The sequence below is a fragment of the Bacillus rossius genome, assembly GCF_032445375.1.
Source record: "Bacillus rossius redtenbacheri isolate Brsri chromosome 4 unlocalized genomic scaffold, Brsri_v3 Brsri_v3_scf4_2, whole genome shotgun sequence".
NCBI lineage: Eukaryota > Metazoa > Arthropoda > Insecta > Phasmatodea > Bacillidae > Bacillus > Bacillus rossius.
The window spans coordinates 23410910-23426483 of record NW_026962011.1 but is presented as its reverse complement, the minus strand read 5'-3'; the positions used below and the strand labels follow the sequence as shown (position 1 = coordinate 23426483).

At 36.7% G+C, this 15574-nt stretch overlaps 1 protein-coding gene across 1 annotated transcript in view; it reads right to left on the bottom strand.

Annotated features, from left to right (window-relative positions):
- LOC134542459 (condensin-2 complex subunit H2-like) overlaps nucleotides 1-15574 on the bottom strand; it is an 89134-nt gene that overhangs the window by 19664 nt on the left and 53896 nt on the right. Inside the window, exons 13-14 of the mRNA XM_063386759.1 lie at nucleotides 10349-10585; nucleotides 8275-8414 (exon numbers count right to left, since the gene is read on the bottom strand). Coding sequence (XP_063242829.1) covers nucleotides 8275-8414; nucleotides 10349-10585 — 377 coding nt within the window. The remainder of the gene's footprint in view (nucleotides 1-8274; nucleotides 8415-10348; nucleotides 10586-15574) is intronic.

Genomic DNA, 15574 nt, shown 5'->3' with positions numbered 1-15574 from the left:
TCCTATTAAAGCACTTCCATATTCTTCAAAGTTCATTTGTGCAAATCACTTGATTGAATCAGATTTTGTGAATGAAAAACTAACTAAACCATCATGCTTTGCCCTCAGTTTTTGAAGCAATGCTTGTCTCATCATCGCCAAAGATACAAGAGTGTGGTGTGGTGTGCAGCCTATGATTTCCTTGCATCCCAGCTATGTAGTTCTTTGAGGGGAAAAGCAACATATGTTCAAATACGAAAAACAAAACAAACTGATGTCATGAAATTAGTAGTACTTAGGTCCTTGTTGAAAACATACAATAAATTAGATAGTTTTAGTAATAATGAACATATGCATCAATTACTGTAAAAGTGCATGATTAAAGACCTCTTTTAAACACGTTATGTAAGTTTCTTTCAATGTAATAAATTTACAATATAACCTTTATACACAATACCTAAAACAATAATTATTTTATGGCCGAACAGCTACTTTTGTACATAACATGTCGGATATGGGTCGGACACATTAAAAATAGAAATTGTTCATTCATTTTAGGTCAGTTTATAATTTTCGAAAATAACAACACACTGTTAATAGTTTACTGATATTTTTAAGTAATGGGATTCGCTTCGGCTAGCTGAGGCTCTGGTAGTCACAAGAAACTTTCAATAGGACCACTGAGTGTGTGAAAGAAACAACAGATAATGTTCAGTTTCAAAATTTGTTTTTTCACTCATAAAATATACATGTTATATAAGTCTAATTGCTGATAGTCACGTTTTAACAGTGTTTTATTCTTGCGAGAATAAAATATTGTTTATTTAATTAGTGCAATGTATGTGGCTAAGTTAGACGAAATGTGCAGAACAATGCACTCACGGTAATTTCCGCTCACTTTACAGTATTGCAGATAATCACAATGTTTTATATATCAAAACATTTAACAACTTTACTAAAACATTTTGCTATTGTTGCCAATAGTTAAATTCTTTGTTTGCACATAAAATTCAGTGGATTCAACACCACATAATATCGTAGCACGACTCCATACTGGATGCTAAAACCTTCTTTTTTAATAATTTAAAATGTTTTTAAACTAACAAAATGCTACTTCCTGATTGGATGGAGGGCAGTGAGATTATACGTTTTCCCAAATCAATGTAACAATAGAAACCAAGAGAAGTGTAAAATAACACATTTAAAATTAAAAAGCACAATTAAAGTGTTAAATTAATTACATAAATAAAACTATTTCAGTTTACAATTATCATGGCCAATAGTCTTGAGAGGGGTCTGTGCATTGCATTGACATATGAAAAACAAGTCATAGAGTTCTCAGTTTCGTAGATATGGATTACATTTCAAAGCGAAATACTTTTTATAAAGTCATAATTAATGAAACGCAGGAAATAAAAATAATTAAATAACATCTGTGCTAAAAATTTTTTTTTAGTACAGATAGCCATCCCTGCAGAATAATAAAATACTGCACTGTCTGTGGGAGGTCCTAGTGTTTTTTTTTTATTTTGCACCAAACCACTGTCCAAACAGTCTATTAATAGCACCGCTGTAATGGTTAAGAGGCGATAAAAGTGTGTTAGCACGCCTAACCACTCTATAAAAATCTGTATTAGAGAGCAGGCGGTCTCGGAGACAGGGTCTGCGACACACGTCACCGTGTTTTCCCGCACTTTTCTCGTAGCAATATCTGCTGGAGCTGTCTTCTGATCTCCTTAGGCAGCTGCAGATGACAGGGAGTATGGTAGGAACAAGGACGATGGTGAATTTACTTGCAAACGGGGAAAAATGCAAAGATGTGTACAGTGAAGGGAACAAAAAAAGAAACAATAAGATGTTCTACAGGGGACATCACGACATCAGGCAGAGAGAATGACTACTCCCTGGTTGACGTCATCCTGTCAGCACCACTCCGGGGGACAGCTCTCCACAATGCCACTTTCCAGGTGCTAGAGACGTGTCTGGCGACAGCACGGCCTTGGGTCAACACCCCAGGTGGCGCGTGTTCTGCACGTGTGCCGTCCTTTTGCGGGAAGGCGTGACAGTGACAGGCGTAGCTGCTGAACGTAACGTGACGTAGCACGTCACGTTGGATTGGGTTCGTCGTCAGCGACCACTGATTGGTACATATTCGTAGTGAACCGACTTGTTTACTATAGCACCGACAGTATAGGTGTTCAAACTCACTATTCACTGTTTAAAAGTCATGTGCCTATCTACGCACTTGTTCACGAGGTCATCCGCATACACAAAATCTTCAGTTCTTGCCGCCAGTCTATTCAGCTATAAAATTAATTTCAACTTAAATGAGCAAAAATAAAATAATTAAATAGTTTAAATGATTAAAGTAATAACATGAATGCAAATTAACTGCAAAATTAAAAATGTATATTAACAGGCAAATACTTTTATGTTTTACATTTCATTTAGAAAAAAAAAATTTAAAATTTAACCTTTTTTGTGATAAACAAATGAGTTGTTTAACATGTCATTTATGACAACAGATCATAACTATTATTCATTTTATATGTTTCATTTGAATCATTAACCATCTGATTTATTGCATCATTGTGCACTAACAGTTGTGTACCATACATCATCTTCATCAACATTTTCATAATAGTTCATACTCATGAGATTTACCATTTTTATAACCTCACAAAATTATTTACAACACTGAGTTACAATTATGTAACAATTATGTACAGTATTTTTATTTTTATAACAGTTCAAGTCTCTTGTTTTTGTTTGTAAAAAAAAACTTGTTTGCAGAGGCAAGCTGGCTGCTTCTTTTTTCTTTTCTTACTTCCTGCTGTTATAGTAGGTCAAGTTCGTGTATTCTATTTTTCCTTTCTTCAAAAAGTATTTTCATTAATATTTTTTTCTCTCTTGTTTGCTTGGTGACAGCTGGTATCCTGTTAACTAAAACCAGATGAGCTGATCATTATGCCGATAAAGCCTGGCACTTGACCACCTATTGGCTCTCTCTTACACAGCTCACATTTCCAATATCATTCCCTTCCTCAACTATAAGGAAAATAAACATTGCAGCCGTTGCTTTAGCGTGCTGTATCATTCTCATATCAATATCATTCAATCAGTTAGGCCCTAATGGTTACTGACCATAACTATGTGATCCACAGTGTTTTTCAGCAGTAATGTTATGCCACTTGCGCATGCATATGATCTCTGGTGCAGTGTAAATAAAATCTCACGACAAGAGGGTTAGACACTGTTCTGTTTCAGCACAAGAGACCCACCTCAGATAGTCTGCTCTTTGCATTAACTCTGTGACACAAACAAAACAGAACAAATGCATGTGATAACACGTAGTGCTAATAACATAACACAACTGTAGAAGGCATTAGTCTTGTTAATAAAACTTGGAAATGAAGAAATTTCATTCCAAGTATTTCGTTTCTCAGTAGTGTTCATATTACCTGGAAATTTATACTTTAAAATTTTCAATTTTTTTTGGTGATAAATTATAAATATAAAATTCACATGACACAGTGAAGTGTTCACACAACATACCTTGCATATCCAAACCCAGATAACTTAGCAAATAAGTTCTGCATGCTGCTTTGAAGTGCTTTTCAGTGTTTTGTTGCTTGTAGATTGCAATCCGCATGGTAACGCTTAGGATACATACAGCTGGTCGGCGGGTACATAACACTTGCAGTAGGTCAACGATCATGATAGCTAGTCCATACAACGTTAGTTAGACTTTGGAGCACAATTAGGTAAGCTGTTCTTTTAGCAAACATATGCGTACCAATACAATATAATAATTTCTTTTGCAGTGTATAGGTTTAGTTTTGTTGCGAACATCTAGATTTGTTTACTAACATACTGATCTGTACATTTAACACCATGTTAGGTACTGTAGACACATCCCAGCGCGTATGGCTATCACTTCATCTTGTCTCTGGACAAAGACTGGAATTAAACTTAAGTCACACAAAAAACATCATACAGTCAGTTTTCTTACGCATCTCCTTGGCATGGTGCAACACATAGCAACATAATATTACACACAAAGGTTATGTAAAACTATGTCTCTAAACATGAGACCAATATACACACAATTAAATTAACTGACGGCTCAGCTTCTCACATTTTCGTAATGCAGGTTACAGATAGCTCTGGTTGACTTCACACTTGATTTACTGTAGGTTTGTTGTAGGCTCTCAGTTGTGATATGTTGTACCTTCCGATGGTGCGTTGTGAAACCGGTTCAGACAGCGTGTAGCAGTTCTCATGTACAATCTTGGTCACTACATAAGGTTCGTCAAACAACAAAAACAGTTTCTTAGAAACATTTTCCCATTTATTGTTTACACGAGATGTCTTGTGTAGCACTGAGTCACATATTTAAAATCCTTTTATCTTGGAGGCTGGTTTTCTCCTCTGGCGAATAACAGCTTCTGACATTAGCTTCTCTTGTAGAAGTTGCTCGAGTCTGGGTATGTAACAAGGGTCTATCACCTCTGATCTATCAAGGCACAATGTTTCATGTGGGGTGAATCCAGTCAAACCACGTACAGTATGATTAAGTATACACTCAACATAGGGTAGGCGATCACGCCATGATTGCTGCACGTTACAACACATAGTCCTGAGTATACCACCTATACCTCTTTAACATGACAGTTCACAAAAATCGGCGGTAACTAATTTGGCTGTAGTCTGAATTCGTTACTGCTGATACCCCTGGGTCTGGATAAAGGGTCTCGGTTCGGGGCGACTCAACTTGGACCCTTCCAAGTTTAACAGTAGGCTTCCGTCTTTATTGCCTTGACGTGCAGGTAAGCCGGAGTTGTCGTTGTTGACCCATGTCCCACTGTTTACAGTGTTAGACACTGCAACCTGGAACTCAGCTGCCACTGGGTTCAACGGTTCGTTTCTTGAACAATAACTCAGCTGTTTTTGCTGCTGGATACTATGCTAAGTAGGGCGTTGCCGCAGTTGGTATCTCGTTCAGCTGGGGCTTGTGTGGATGGCAGTCAGATGTCTTCATAGAAATCGGTGCATTGCTTCTCACTTGTTCTCCTGTATTTTAAATATTTCTATTTCTTGTTCACATCTTTTCCCAGCAGGAAGTTATCAATGACAGATCAATGTTCACAGTATCAACTATGCCTCGTTACCATGTATGACTCTCTTCTTCCTGCACCTGCTGTTCCCTACCTTCATTACATTCCTTGCACATAGTTTCAGCAACTTCTCCTTTCTCTCCACCCCTCACTACCTAACAATTCCTCAGAACCTTTTCTATTTTTGCAAACTTTGTGAATTAAAATCTTCCAATGCAATCTGCAATTCTCTGCTCAATCGTTTCGCCAGCTCTTCCTCAACTTCTCCTTCTCTTCTGCTACACAGCTAACTTGAGGTGCACACACCAAGAGAACTTCCAATTCATTTCCTTTGTCATACAATAACACTTGTATAATCCGGTCACTAATGCCATCGACATACACCTGCCATCTTTCCTTCACTATGAAGTCCACTCCATTTCTCCTTCCCTCAACATTTCCTATCCAATACATCTTATAGGCATTCCTCAGTTCATCTGCCCGCTCCTCCTCCAATTTGTTTCACTCAGTCCAAACAACCAAACACATCTAACCTCTCTGTCATCACATCCACTACTTCCTCTAGCCTCCCTGCGAGAGTACCTATATTCAACATTCGTAAAGTACATAACTGGATTTATTTTCCTTTTTTTTTTTTTTTTTTTTTTCCATCCAGCATTTCACTTCATTCAATTGAGTAAATTTTTAATTTTGGTTACGGGCTTACCAGGCTTATCACATTCTACATCAGACTGGTGGGACTGCCAGCTATAGGACACCAGGTGAGCCTGTGTGTAGTCCAAGTGTGAAGCAGCCATTAAAAACACAAATACCTATGCCTTGTGTACATTGAAGCTTATTTCAGTATTTTGTGTTGGCTAAAAATGCTGTCTTGTGATTTTATAAGCATTGTTTGGAATAAACTTCTGTTTTTGTCTTTCAAATAATATATTCTCACAGAATCAAATCATTTTTAAACATTTATATGCTTCTCTGGCATTTTGGTACAATAAACAGGTTTTCTTTCCACTTGACTTTATGAGCCATACTAGCTAGCGTGACTTGAATTGTATCGGCAGCAAGTTTTCACCTCTATACTTTAAGTAAAACGTTAAAATAAAAACATTAATATGAAAATAACTTTCACAATAAAAATTCAACAGGAATCATATCACAGCACAAATAAATATATTTTAAAGAGAAGTTCACATTTTAAACCATTTCACTCACATTGGGGTTTCACTCATATTGAGGTTTCAGCATACATTTTTTCTTCATAGCACAGCATACCCACACAACCATTCAATGGTTCTTGGAACACAAGAATCAATAATGGCACAATGGGTATGTTAAACATTCGTCACTGATACACGCAAAAAAAAAAAAAAAATTTGCAGCAGTACAAATTATGAAAAACTTATAACATTATAAAAAAAATGTATCGAAAACTAAATACCAGAGATGTTAAGTAGAAAAAAAGATTAAATTTATGCATTAATACATTTCTTGGCTCCAGAGGTTATTCTCTGAATTTATTCACAAAGATTTCATTTTCATAATTTCTCTTGATTTTCATAGCTGCTTGTCATTTTGTTTCACTATGAAACCATAAAATGAAATGTGACTAATAAAAGTTTTTGAAGTTCAATTACTTTTCTATGATACCTTCAGAGAACCATTGTATCACCAATCATTCGAAGCACAGTATAGAAAACAGCTATATTTTTGTTGGTTGATGAATTTCACACAAACCACACAAAATATGGATTATCCCAGTTTGTGAAGATGGTTTAAACAGTTGAGAAAATCATATTTATATATACACATGTAATGAAAAAACTTTAAATACTGAATATGTGGTTTTACACACAGTAAAATTTGTGTAAAATGTTTATAATAAACATAATTATTTGCAGGCACTTAGATGCCTTTAATAGCAGCCAGAACACATTAAGGTAGCAATATTAGATTTAGATAAAAACCTAAATGCAAGAAAACTTAAATCATGGATGCAAACTACCTAAACAACTTCATGATGCGGCCTAAGACTTCTAAATTAATAACAGCTTTTTAACACGGTCAAAAACACCACAGGGATTGGAAAATGTAAAGTGTAGCATCTGCAACCTGGTAGATGCACAGATTCTACACTTAACTACACAACACAGAAACAATTGTACGAAAAATTGTTCTGTTTTTCAACACAGCCGAAATGTTCCTTCCAGACAAACTTAACAACTGCCACTTTCAGGGAAAACATGTACTGTAAAGCCCTACACAGTCAGCACTTCATGATATTACTATCTTGTTTCAGTTGAGTAGCACCTGTTATAGCCAATAAACAGATACATCTTGATGCTAGCCCTCAGCATAAGATATATTTCTTGTCAAGTTGTGCAGGTTCAGGGTTTTGAATTATTTTACGACAAAATGCCACGAACAGTAATACTTTCATTTGTATGAAGTCTGTCTAACTTACACAACCTTCCTTCTTGGTGGAAAATCTGGCAAATTTCGATAACACAATTTCATCACTATATGACAAGAGTGGGTGTTACTCAAATTAACAAAAAGGGACACCAAAAAAAGTATGTCAGAAAAAAATAATAGAATGAAGGAAAAGTGGAGAGGAGGAAAGAAAAGGGCTGATTAGAAAATTTGTATAAAAATAGGGTAGGAGAAGTATGAATAATAATGGGATTTGAAAGAATAAGAAGTAATAAACATAGTTCAGCAAAATACGTGAAAAGGAAAAGAATAAGAAAAAATGGGAGAGCGAAGAAAGTATCAAGAAAGATTGAAGGGGAAAAAAGCAACAGAGAAAGGAGAAAAATGACAGAATAAAGCAAGAGATCACGAATTATGAAGGAAGTACAGAAGAGAGAAACCTTTCAACAGACACCAAATTGGGAAAGAAAGAGCGAGAAAAAAAGTGTAGGAGATGGAGAAATCTTGAAAAAAGTAAACTAGGAAGAAAAGAAAACTCTGATCACAACAAACCTACACTGTGGACACATTTATTTACATATTATAAAATTAAAATGTATTTTCACAATTCCATGAAATTAAGCAAGTATTGGTTTGTAGTGATAAGTTTGCAATTTCATATATCGAAGGCAAGTAAATGAGAACTGAAGAAGAATGGGGGGAGAGGGGACAGCTAGCACGACGTAGGGAGCAGAGAGACAGAGGTACACACCTGTCGCTGGTCGTGATGGAGGCACACTCCTCCTCCATGAGCTCGTGGCGTCGAGACCTATCCAGCAGGGTCAGTTCCACGCAGTCCATCGCCAGCGGCGAGTCATTGCTCTTGGATATCTCCACGTTGCGAGTGTTCGCCTGCAAACAGCGTTAACAAGCGTCTGCGCTTCCCGCGACCGGCCCGACAACACTTCCTGTAGCTGTGCAGTCTCGTTGGTAGCTCCCAGAAAGTAGCAGGTAGCAGGACTTACAAGATGCATTGCATTTTCAAATGTAGGCCTTCAAAATAATGCCTTCGTTATTCAGGAGTTGCTCACTTCAGTATGAAACACCAACACCTTTCAGAAAAGTCAATGATGTCAGCAATTCTTTTGATAAATAGAAACTAATGCTTCCTTTTACAATAAATTACTGGTATATGATGAGTTGTCAACAAAAGAACATGACATTTTTCACGCAGCATGTGTTAAATGTGCAATACACAAATCCCTTTTATGTGTAATATATGTGTGTCTACCACCACTAAATACATATACCCAAATGGCAAACTAATATTTCTGAAGTTTGGAACTTTATGGGATTAGTTACTAAAAAAAAAAAAAAAAACACCCAATCTCTTCAGATTTCCTATTAAGTGTGGCTCCCTCACACTATCTGAGACAGCACAAATTGTAACTTCTCATATGAAACTCCTGGTCAGTTAGGCAGGCATTACCACTCATTTAACACCACATGTCTTGTTAAGTTCTCAATTTGTTTTAATGCTATAGTTATAATAGTAGCTATGCTTACTCTTAATCACAACAAAAACTCAACACCAATTTATTGAAATCAAAATTAAAATTAGATGATAATTACACTTAAATGGAATGTACACTGAAAAACATATGTAAATAAATACATTCAAACACACCTAAAATCTTCATGGCAAAGCATAATTTTCTTAATTTTTACCACCAAACAAAAACATGGCACAAACATTTTGACTGCCAGTATTTCATTCCGAGTAGGCTGTGCTTACAGATTAACAAACTATTCCAAATGCAAAAATGTGCAGTGGTTAACGTTCCTCTATCACACGTTCTACACAGGTGAACAAATAACAGAATAGACAGGAGTAAAATATAAATGCTCACATGTTCAATGCAAAAACACAACATATAAAGCATGCTTAAGATCCAAGTTCTGGTAAATCAAAATCTGTTTGCACGAGCTGCAAAACTCCATTGAAATTACTGCTCAATAGAGAATACCGTAGTTTTCTTCATACAAGACGGCACAGCACATAAGATGGATCAACTTTTCAATAATGAAGCTTCAAATAGAATACTGGTGACTTTGTTTTGGGCAAGGAAGTAGCACTAGGTGGCATATAAATAACTGTGATGTACAGCATAGCAAGTTGTATTTAACTATAAAAAATTAATAATTTTACATATATTTACTAACACAATTTTTTTTAATATTAATAGTTTATTACATTGAACAAAGCACAAGCAATAGAAATGTTAAATTGCAAATGTATGTAGATCATTGGCAAAGATTAAGTTTCTAATGTCTACCACATCGAAGCGTTTTAATCACAATCGTTGCTCCAAGGAATTCTAAAGAACCCGAAGTTTGTACACAAACAGCTTGCACATATGGCTTGTAATACATATGATTAAAACTATAAAAAGAAATAGTGCTGTTTTCAGAGTTTGTGGAACTTATTTCGTGAGGGAGGGGAAAGCATTTATCTTCCACACTCTTATGATCAGGAAAAATAAGTTATTATTTTACAAACCTCCCAAAATTTAAAACTAAATATTCTTCATGTAATCAATTATTTTTCATTAGAATGTATTGTGTTTAGCCCAGAACAAATTATGGTTTGCACAAGTGATGTGTTTGTAATACTGACACTTGCAAATGTCCAAATATAAAATTAATGTCAAATTTTTAACAGCAATATCAAGATAGGTTAATACGTTGAGATAGAAACACGAAGACAGAAGTGTCAAAGACCAACATGTCATAGTGGAGACACTGATACCATCACGAATGATGGGGTAGAGTGCAGGAGTACTCACGAGCATGAGCGCGGCCAGGAAGTAGCGGCAGGTGTCTTCCCGTGGCTCTGCCCTCAGCGCCTGCTGCAAGGAGAGTGTGCGGGGGGTATGGGGGCCAGAGGGAAATGCCGCGAGCAGGCGGGAGCCGTACTCGTGTATGTCCACGTGGCTCCGGCCCTCCGCCCCAACCAGCAAGGGCCGCAGGCTGTCGTGCCAGGCCATCACACGGGCAGCTCGGGCCTCCACCTCGTCCGCATCCTGCCACAACAACCACAAGTCCAGCTTCTCTTCGTACAAGAGAGGCACAAGTCATCTGAAGCCATCAACTTTCAGCATTAACTCAGTCAACAATTATCACTGACTGCTCCTCACAGTGCAGATGAGCTGACGTATTACCTATAAGTAGGGACCCCAGAAAACGGTGATCCGCGAAATACATGAAATACCGCGAAATTGGGCACTATTTCACCGTTTTCACGAAATCTGCTATTTTTTCACAAAACACGAAACTTTGCGCGAAATCCACGTAATTTCCATTACCAAGAATGTTTACATTGGTCGGATACTGTAAATAATCTTACTATCGATTGTATTGATATCGCGTAGCGAAATCGATTGTAGTTCCAACATGGCGGCAAACGTGTATATTTACGTTGCCGCTATGTAGCAGCGTTACGAACACAATTTCCCTGTAGTTGGTATTAGTTCTCAAAATTCTAGCGCACAGAAGCGAACACAATATTTACACTTATATAATAGTTTAATTCTGGCCGAACACAATATTTTTTCGTGTGCGTGCCACTAAGGCATAAATGTTTTTACGGTGCAGCTTGCAGTAGTGTTTTTTTTTATGACGTCTCGGTAAACGGTATTAATTTCCAAGCATCTAGTTAGTAGTGCTTATTTTTGTGTTAAGATGCCGAAAATAGTTACGGTTTTCGATTGAGAACGAGAGATGAAGCAGGAAGGATTTTATATATTTGATGTTAAGGATAAGATAATACAGTAGAATCCCGCCGATGCGACCCCCCTCTGATGCGTCCATTCCGTTTATACGACCGTTTTTTGAGAAACAGTGAAAAATTTGAGCAGAGAAAGTCGAAAATTTGAGTAAAATCGACTGAAAAACAAGTCTGTTACACTTTGTTCGGCGCTGTGTGTTCATGTTTATCTTGGCGAGAGCTGTACTGTAAGCAGGCAGGCATACAAAAGACAGCTAAAAATAGATACCACCCCTCTAGACTGTCCACGCGGCAGTGTAGCCGAGCTCTGCGCATCCACTATCGCACGTCATGTTATCTTACCCGCCCGCACGAAAAGCCGCTGTGGTAGCTTCTGCGAGAGCGTAAGAAAACTCGTCCGGCCAGGCTGGCGGTAACGGCGGCTTGACGTCATTACGTGATGTGATGCTTACCTCTCCCATCCCCTGCTAATTCCTCAAGGCTCATCCCTCCCAGAGCCACAAACCATGTAAAAACCACCCCCCCCCCCCCCCCCCCCTTTTCCAGCTTACATTTCAACACATTCCCTCCCTTGTTTCAACCTTCTGCGTGAGAAACTGTCAGCATCCTCCTCCCCTCCCACACCGCATGCGGCAACATTCCAACGTGTTTTTTTTTTTTTTTACGCTGTGAAGGGACCTGGAAAAGATAATTGCTTGAGCTGTCAAAATAAACATCGCTGACGGCAAGGGTGGAAGCGCATCCCGGTCTGTTGTCGCTGTGATTATCTACTCTAAAAACATGTCACAGCATTTCAGGATAGCATTGTTCTTATATCTTTCGTTTATAGCCGAATGTTTTCTACCAGATCTACACAAGCTCCTTCGCCACGTTTTGAACGAAAATAACCACCAGCCGGCTAGCATAGCCGAACTCGCGTGACGCAAATTCACTTTATAATTTGGGGGAGGGGGGTTAAAATTGGCCCGAATTCTCTATTGCGACCATTCCGTTTATAAGTCCGTTTTTTCCGGAAACTGTGAGGGGTCGCATCAGCGGGATTCTACTGTAATGTGTAAGTTTTGCAACGTTCGTGTGGACTGGATGCGTCGAGACACATGCCTAAAACACGTTTCTAACGCAACTCATAAAAAAAAAAATTATGTGCGGCATCAACGTTGACTACCGGTACTGCAAAACAGACGTCTATAGGAGCTGCTTTGCAAACTTCTAAAAACATAGTTGTAAACAAACAACAATTTATAATTGACTTTGTTGAAATGATGGTGGGGGCAAACATACCTTTGAAAAAGCAGATGACCCAAACATGAGGACCTGGTTAAATAAATATGTTCAAGGTACTGTGGTTCAGTATTTTTATTGCATTTTTAAATTTTTTAAATTATTTTGTGTGTAGAACAGGCTAGGGGAACACAGGGTTGCTGTAAAGGAGACAAGACCAAGAAGAAAACTAGAAACACTAAAAACTTTTTAGTGTTTGCCAACTGAGTGCATTTTATGTATTAAAATTTAAAAAAATTTGAAGCAAAACAATCCTCGTTTGCCAATTTCAATTTTAATTTAATGTATCTCACCAAATTTTTACACAGATTTTTAGCACCGCTTGCTTATTTTTACACTGATTTCTTGCACCGCTTTTATAATTTTTTTTTACACCGAAATGAGCCAGTTTTATTTACCATTTTCTGGGGTCCCTACCTATAAGGCTATAACAAAAACAAAACACACATAATAAATAAAAACATTACCACTACCGGAAAAAAAAGGTCTAAATATATTGTACGCTTGAAAAGCGATACATATTTAGTATTTCTGTACAACTGTAAAATTGTTTTCCGTAGGTACTACCTATGGGAAAACCGTAAAAGTTGTTCGCGGTTGCCACTTAAATAAATAAACAAAAAATTAATAATTTAAAAATTAATAATACATAAATAAAAAGTTGCTAAACTAGACATACAGCACTTTTTGCCAAAATTTACATATGTTTTAATTTTCACTGATATGTCTTAATGAAATTAGATCCCGTCTCTATGGAGCATCACAATATTGCTGGGCAGGAGCAGTGCCGCCAACCGTCAAACTGTAAGGATAAATTTGCATCAAGTAATTTGAAGTCATTACAGTTCTCAAAACTTGAACAAAAAATCTGAAATTCTTTTCTTGGTTGCTAGACAAACGTATCAGTTGGGTGTTCGCAAAAGTAGCCGTGCTGTTAGAGGGCGGACACACCAGCCGCATTCTCACGTGTTACAGCCTTGTATATGAGGCCTCCATGACTATATAATAGACCTAAAATAATATTTTAGCATTTAAAAACTAAATCCTTCAATTTCACAGCAAAATTGTTTTGAAAACATACCCAGCAAACCGTCTAGGTGTATTTTTATTGGTCAAGGGGTCAGACATGCAGGACAAATCTTTTAAAATTTCAATAAAACAATTAGTGTTGGCCCGATTCCTAAAATATACCGATTCCGATTCCATTTTCGATTCTTAAATTAAAGGGTCGATTCTTCGAATCCGATTCCGATTCCTTAATTTTTAGCTGACAATGTTCAACAGAGTAATATACTCAGGAAAAAAAAAAAGGTTGTTTATGATTTTAAAAATATAATTGCATTGTTTCATTTTCTGTGCAGAAATTAACATTATATACAGCTTATATAATGTTAAAAAGTATGTTCATTACCATCAAGTTATGCTACCTTGAATTTCTAGCACAATTTGGCCTTTTAACATTGCATATAGTTAGACGAAACATGTGTTCAAACACTGCCAATACTCAAAGATGTCTTATGACGTATTTTGTAAATAATGTTATAACTTAACCAACTTTAGATACCTTACATTATCAACTTAATTAATTAATTGTAAAAAAAGAGGTTTGTACGTTTAGGTTAAGAATTTTATTTTCAAGCACAACTAAATAATGATCCAAATAAAATGACAATATAACCTCGTTGATACATATTTCAAGGGACCTGGGCGAAAAAAAATAAAAAGGGGGAAATCTAAAAATAAAACTTTATTATCTCATTATGATGGAAATGACAAGAAACAAATATGCACCACACTAAAATAAAATGTCAGAGATGCTTACGTTTTAATATATTACCTAGAACTTAATTATCTCACTTGGTGAAAAGAATAAATCCATCCAGTCTTGCAGTTCTTCACAACCGTAAAGAGAAAATAAATTTTCGGTTCTTGACTAAGAACATTCTGTGCATGTTTTAGCATCTCAAAATTTCCACATTTTATGGTGAGATTTTCTTATACAAAATATTTAAACTCTTCAAATAATTGCGAGTTAACATTTAATTCATTTCAGAAATTTATCGGAAACAATTCTGTTAAACACAACTACTTTCAAAAGATTGTTTATGTTTGATAATAAAACTTTACGAACGTTTCAGCAGCAATGTTTGGAAATTCAGATTAGCCAACTGCCTTTCCAAAATACAGTAGAATCTCGTTATAGCGAGCACGGTAATAGCGAGAACACGGCTATAACGAGGTATTTTTGAGGAATTTACGGCGTGATCGCTTGAAGCGCGCTTTTGTTATTTGTCTGCTTTATCTCCACCCCTCTCGCTCGCCACTAGACATCTTGCCGTTGACGCCTGTCACATTCTTCAGCCGTGCAGTCGCCACCTAAGTGCGTGGCTTAAAAATAGAATCCCATCCTTTCTTTCTTTTATCAAACTTCCGTTAGTTATCTGTGCCGTGTGTAGACAAAGTTTGAGATTGGAACAGAAACAACGTAAGAAAGTATTTGTTACAAATTAGAAATATGTATGTTTTTGTTTTTATAATCGCGTATTTTCACGTTTTTTGTTGTTGTTATCTTAAAAGAGATAATATTAAAAAGCCGCTCTAATGAGATTTAATTGTTTCTTGGTTAACAAAAAACTATTAATTATCAAATATTGTTAATTGTTTATATTCTATTTATTATTATTTACGCGACGTCATACTGTACGCGTACGCAATACGACTGGATTCGTTGCTGCAACATAACATAGCATGTTATGCGATATCAGAAGTAACGAGTAACGTAACGATAGTAACGAGTACTAATTGTTATAGTAACGAATACATACGGGTACACATTTTTTCGTTACTTTTACACCTCTAGTAGGCACTACCGTATTTATTTCCGAATCGCTAGGACAGTTTTCTTGTAACTTTTGTTTCGGTCAGTTTTTGAGGTATCTGTCCGGGAAAGGGGTGGTGAAGGTTTGAGTTTAATCCCAAATTTATTTTCTGAAACAGTTGACAG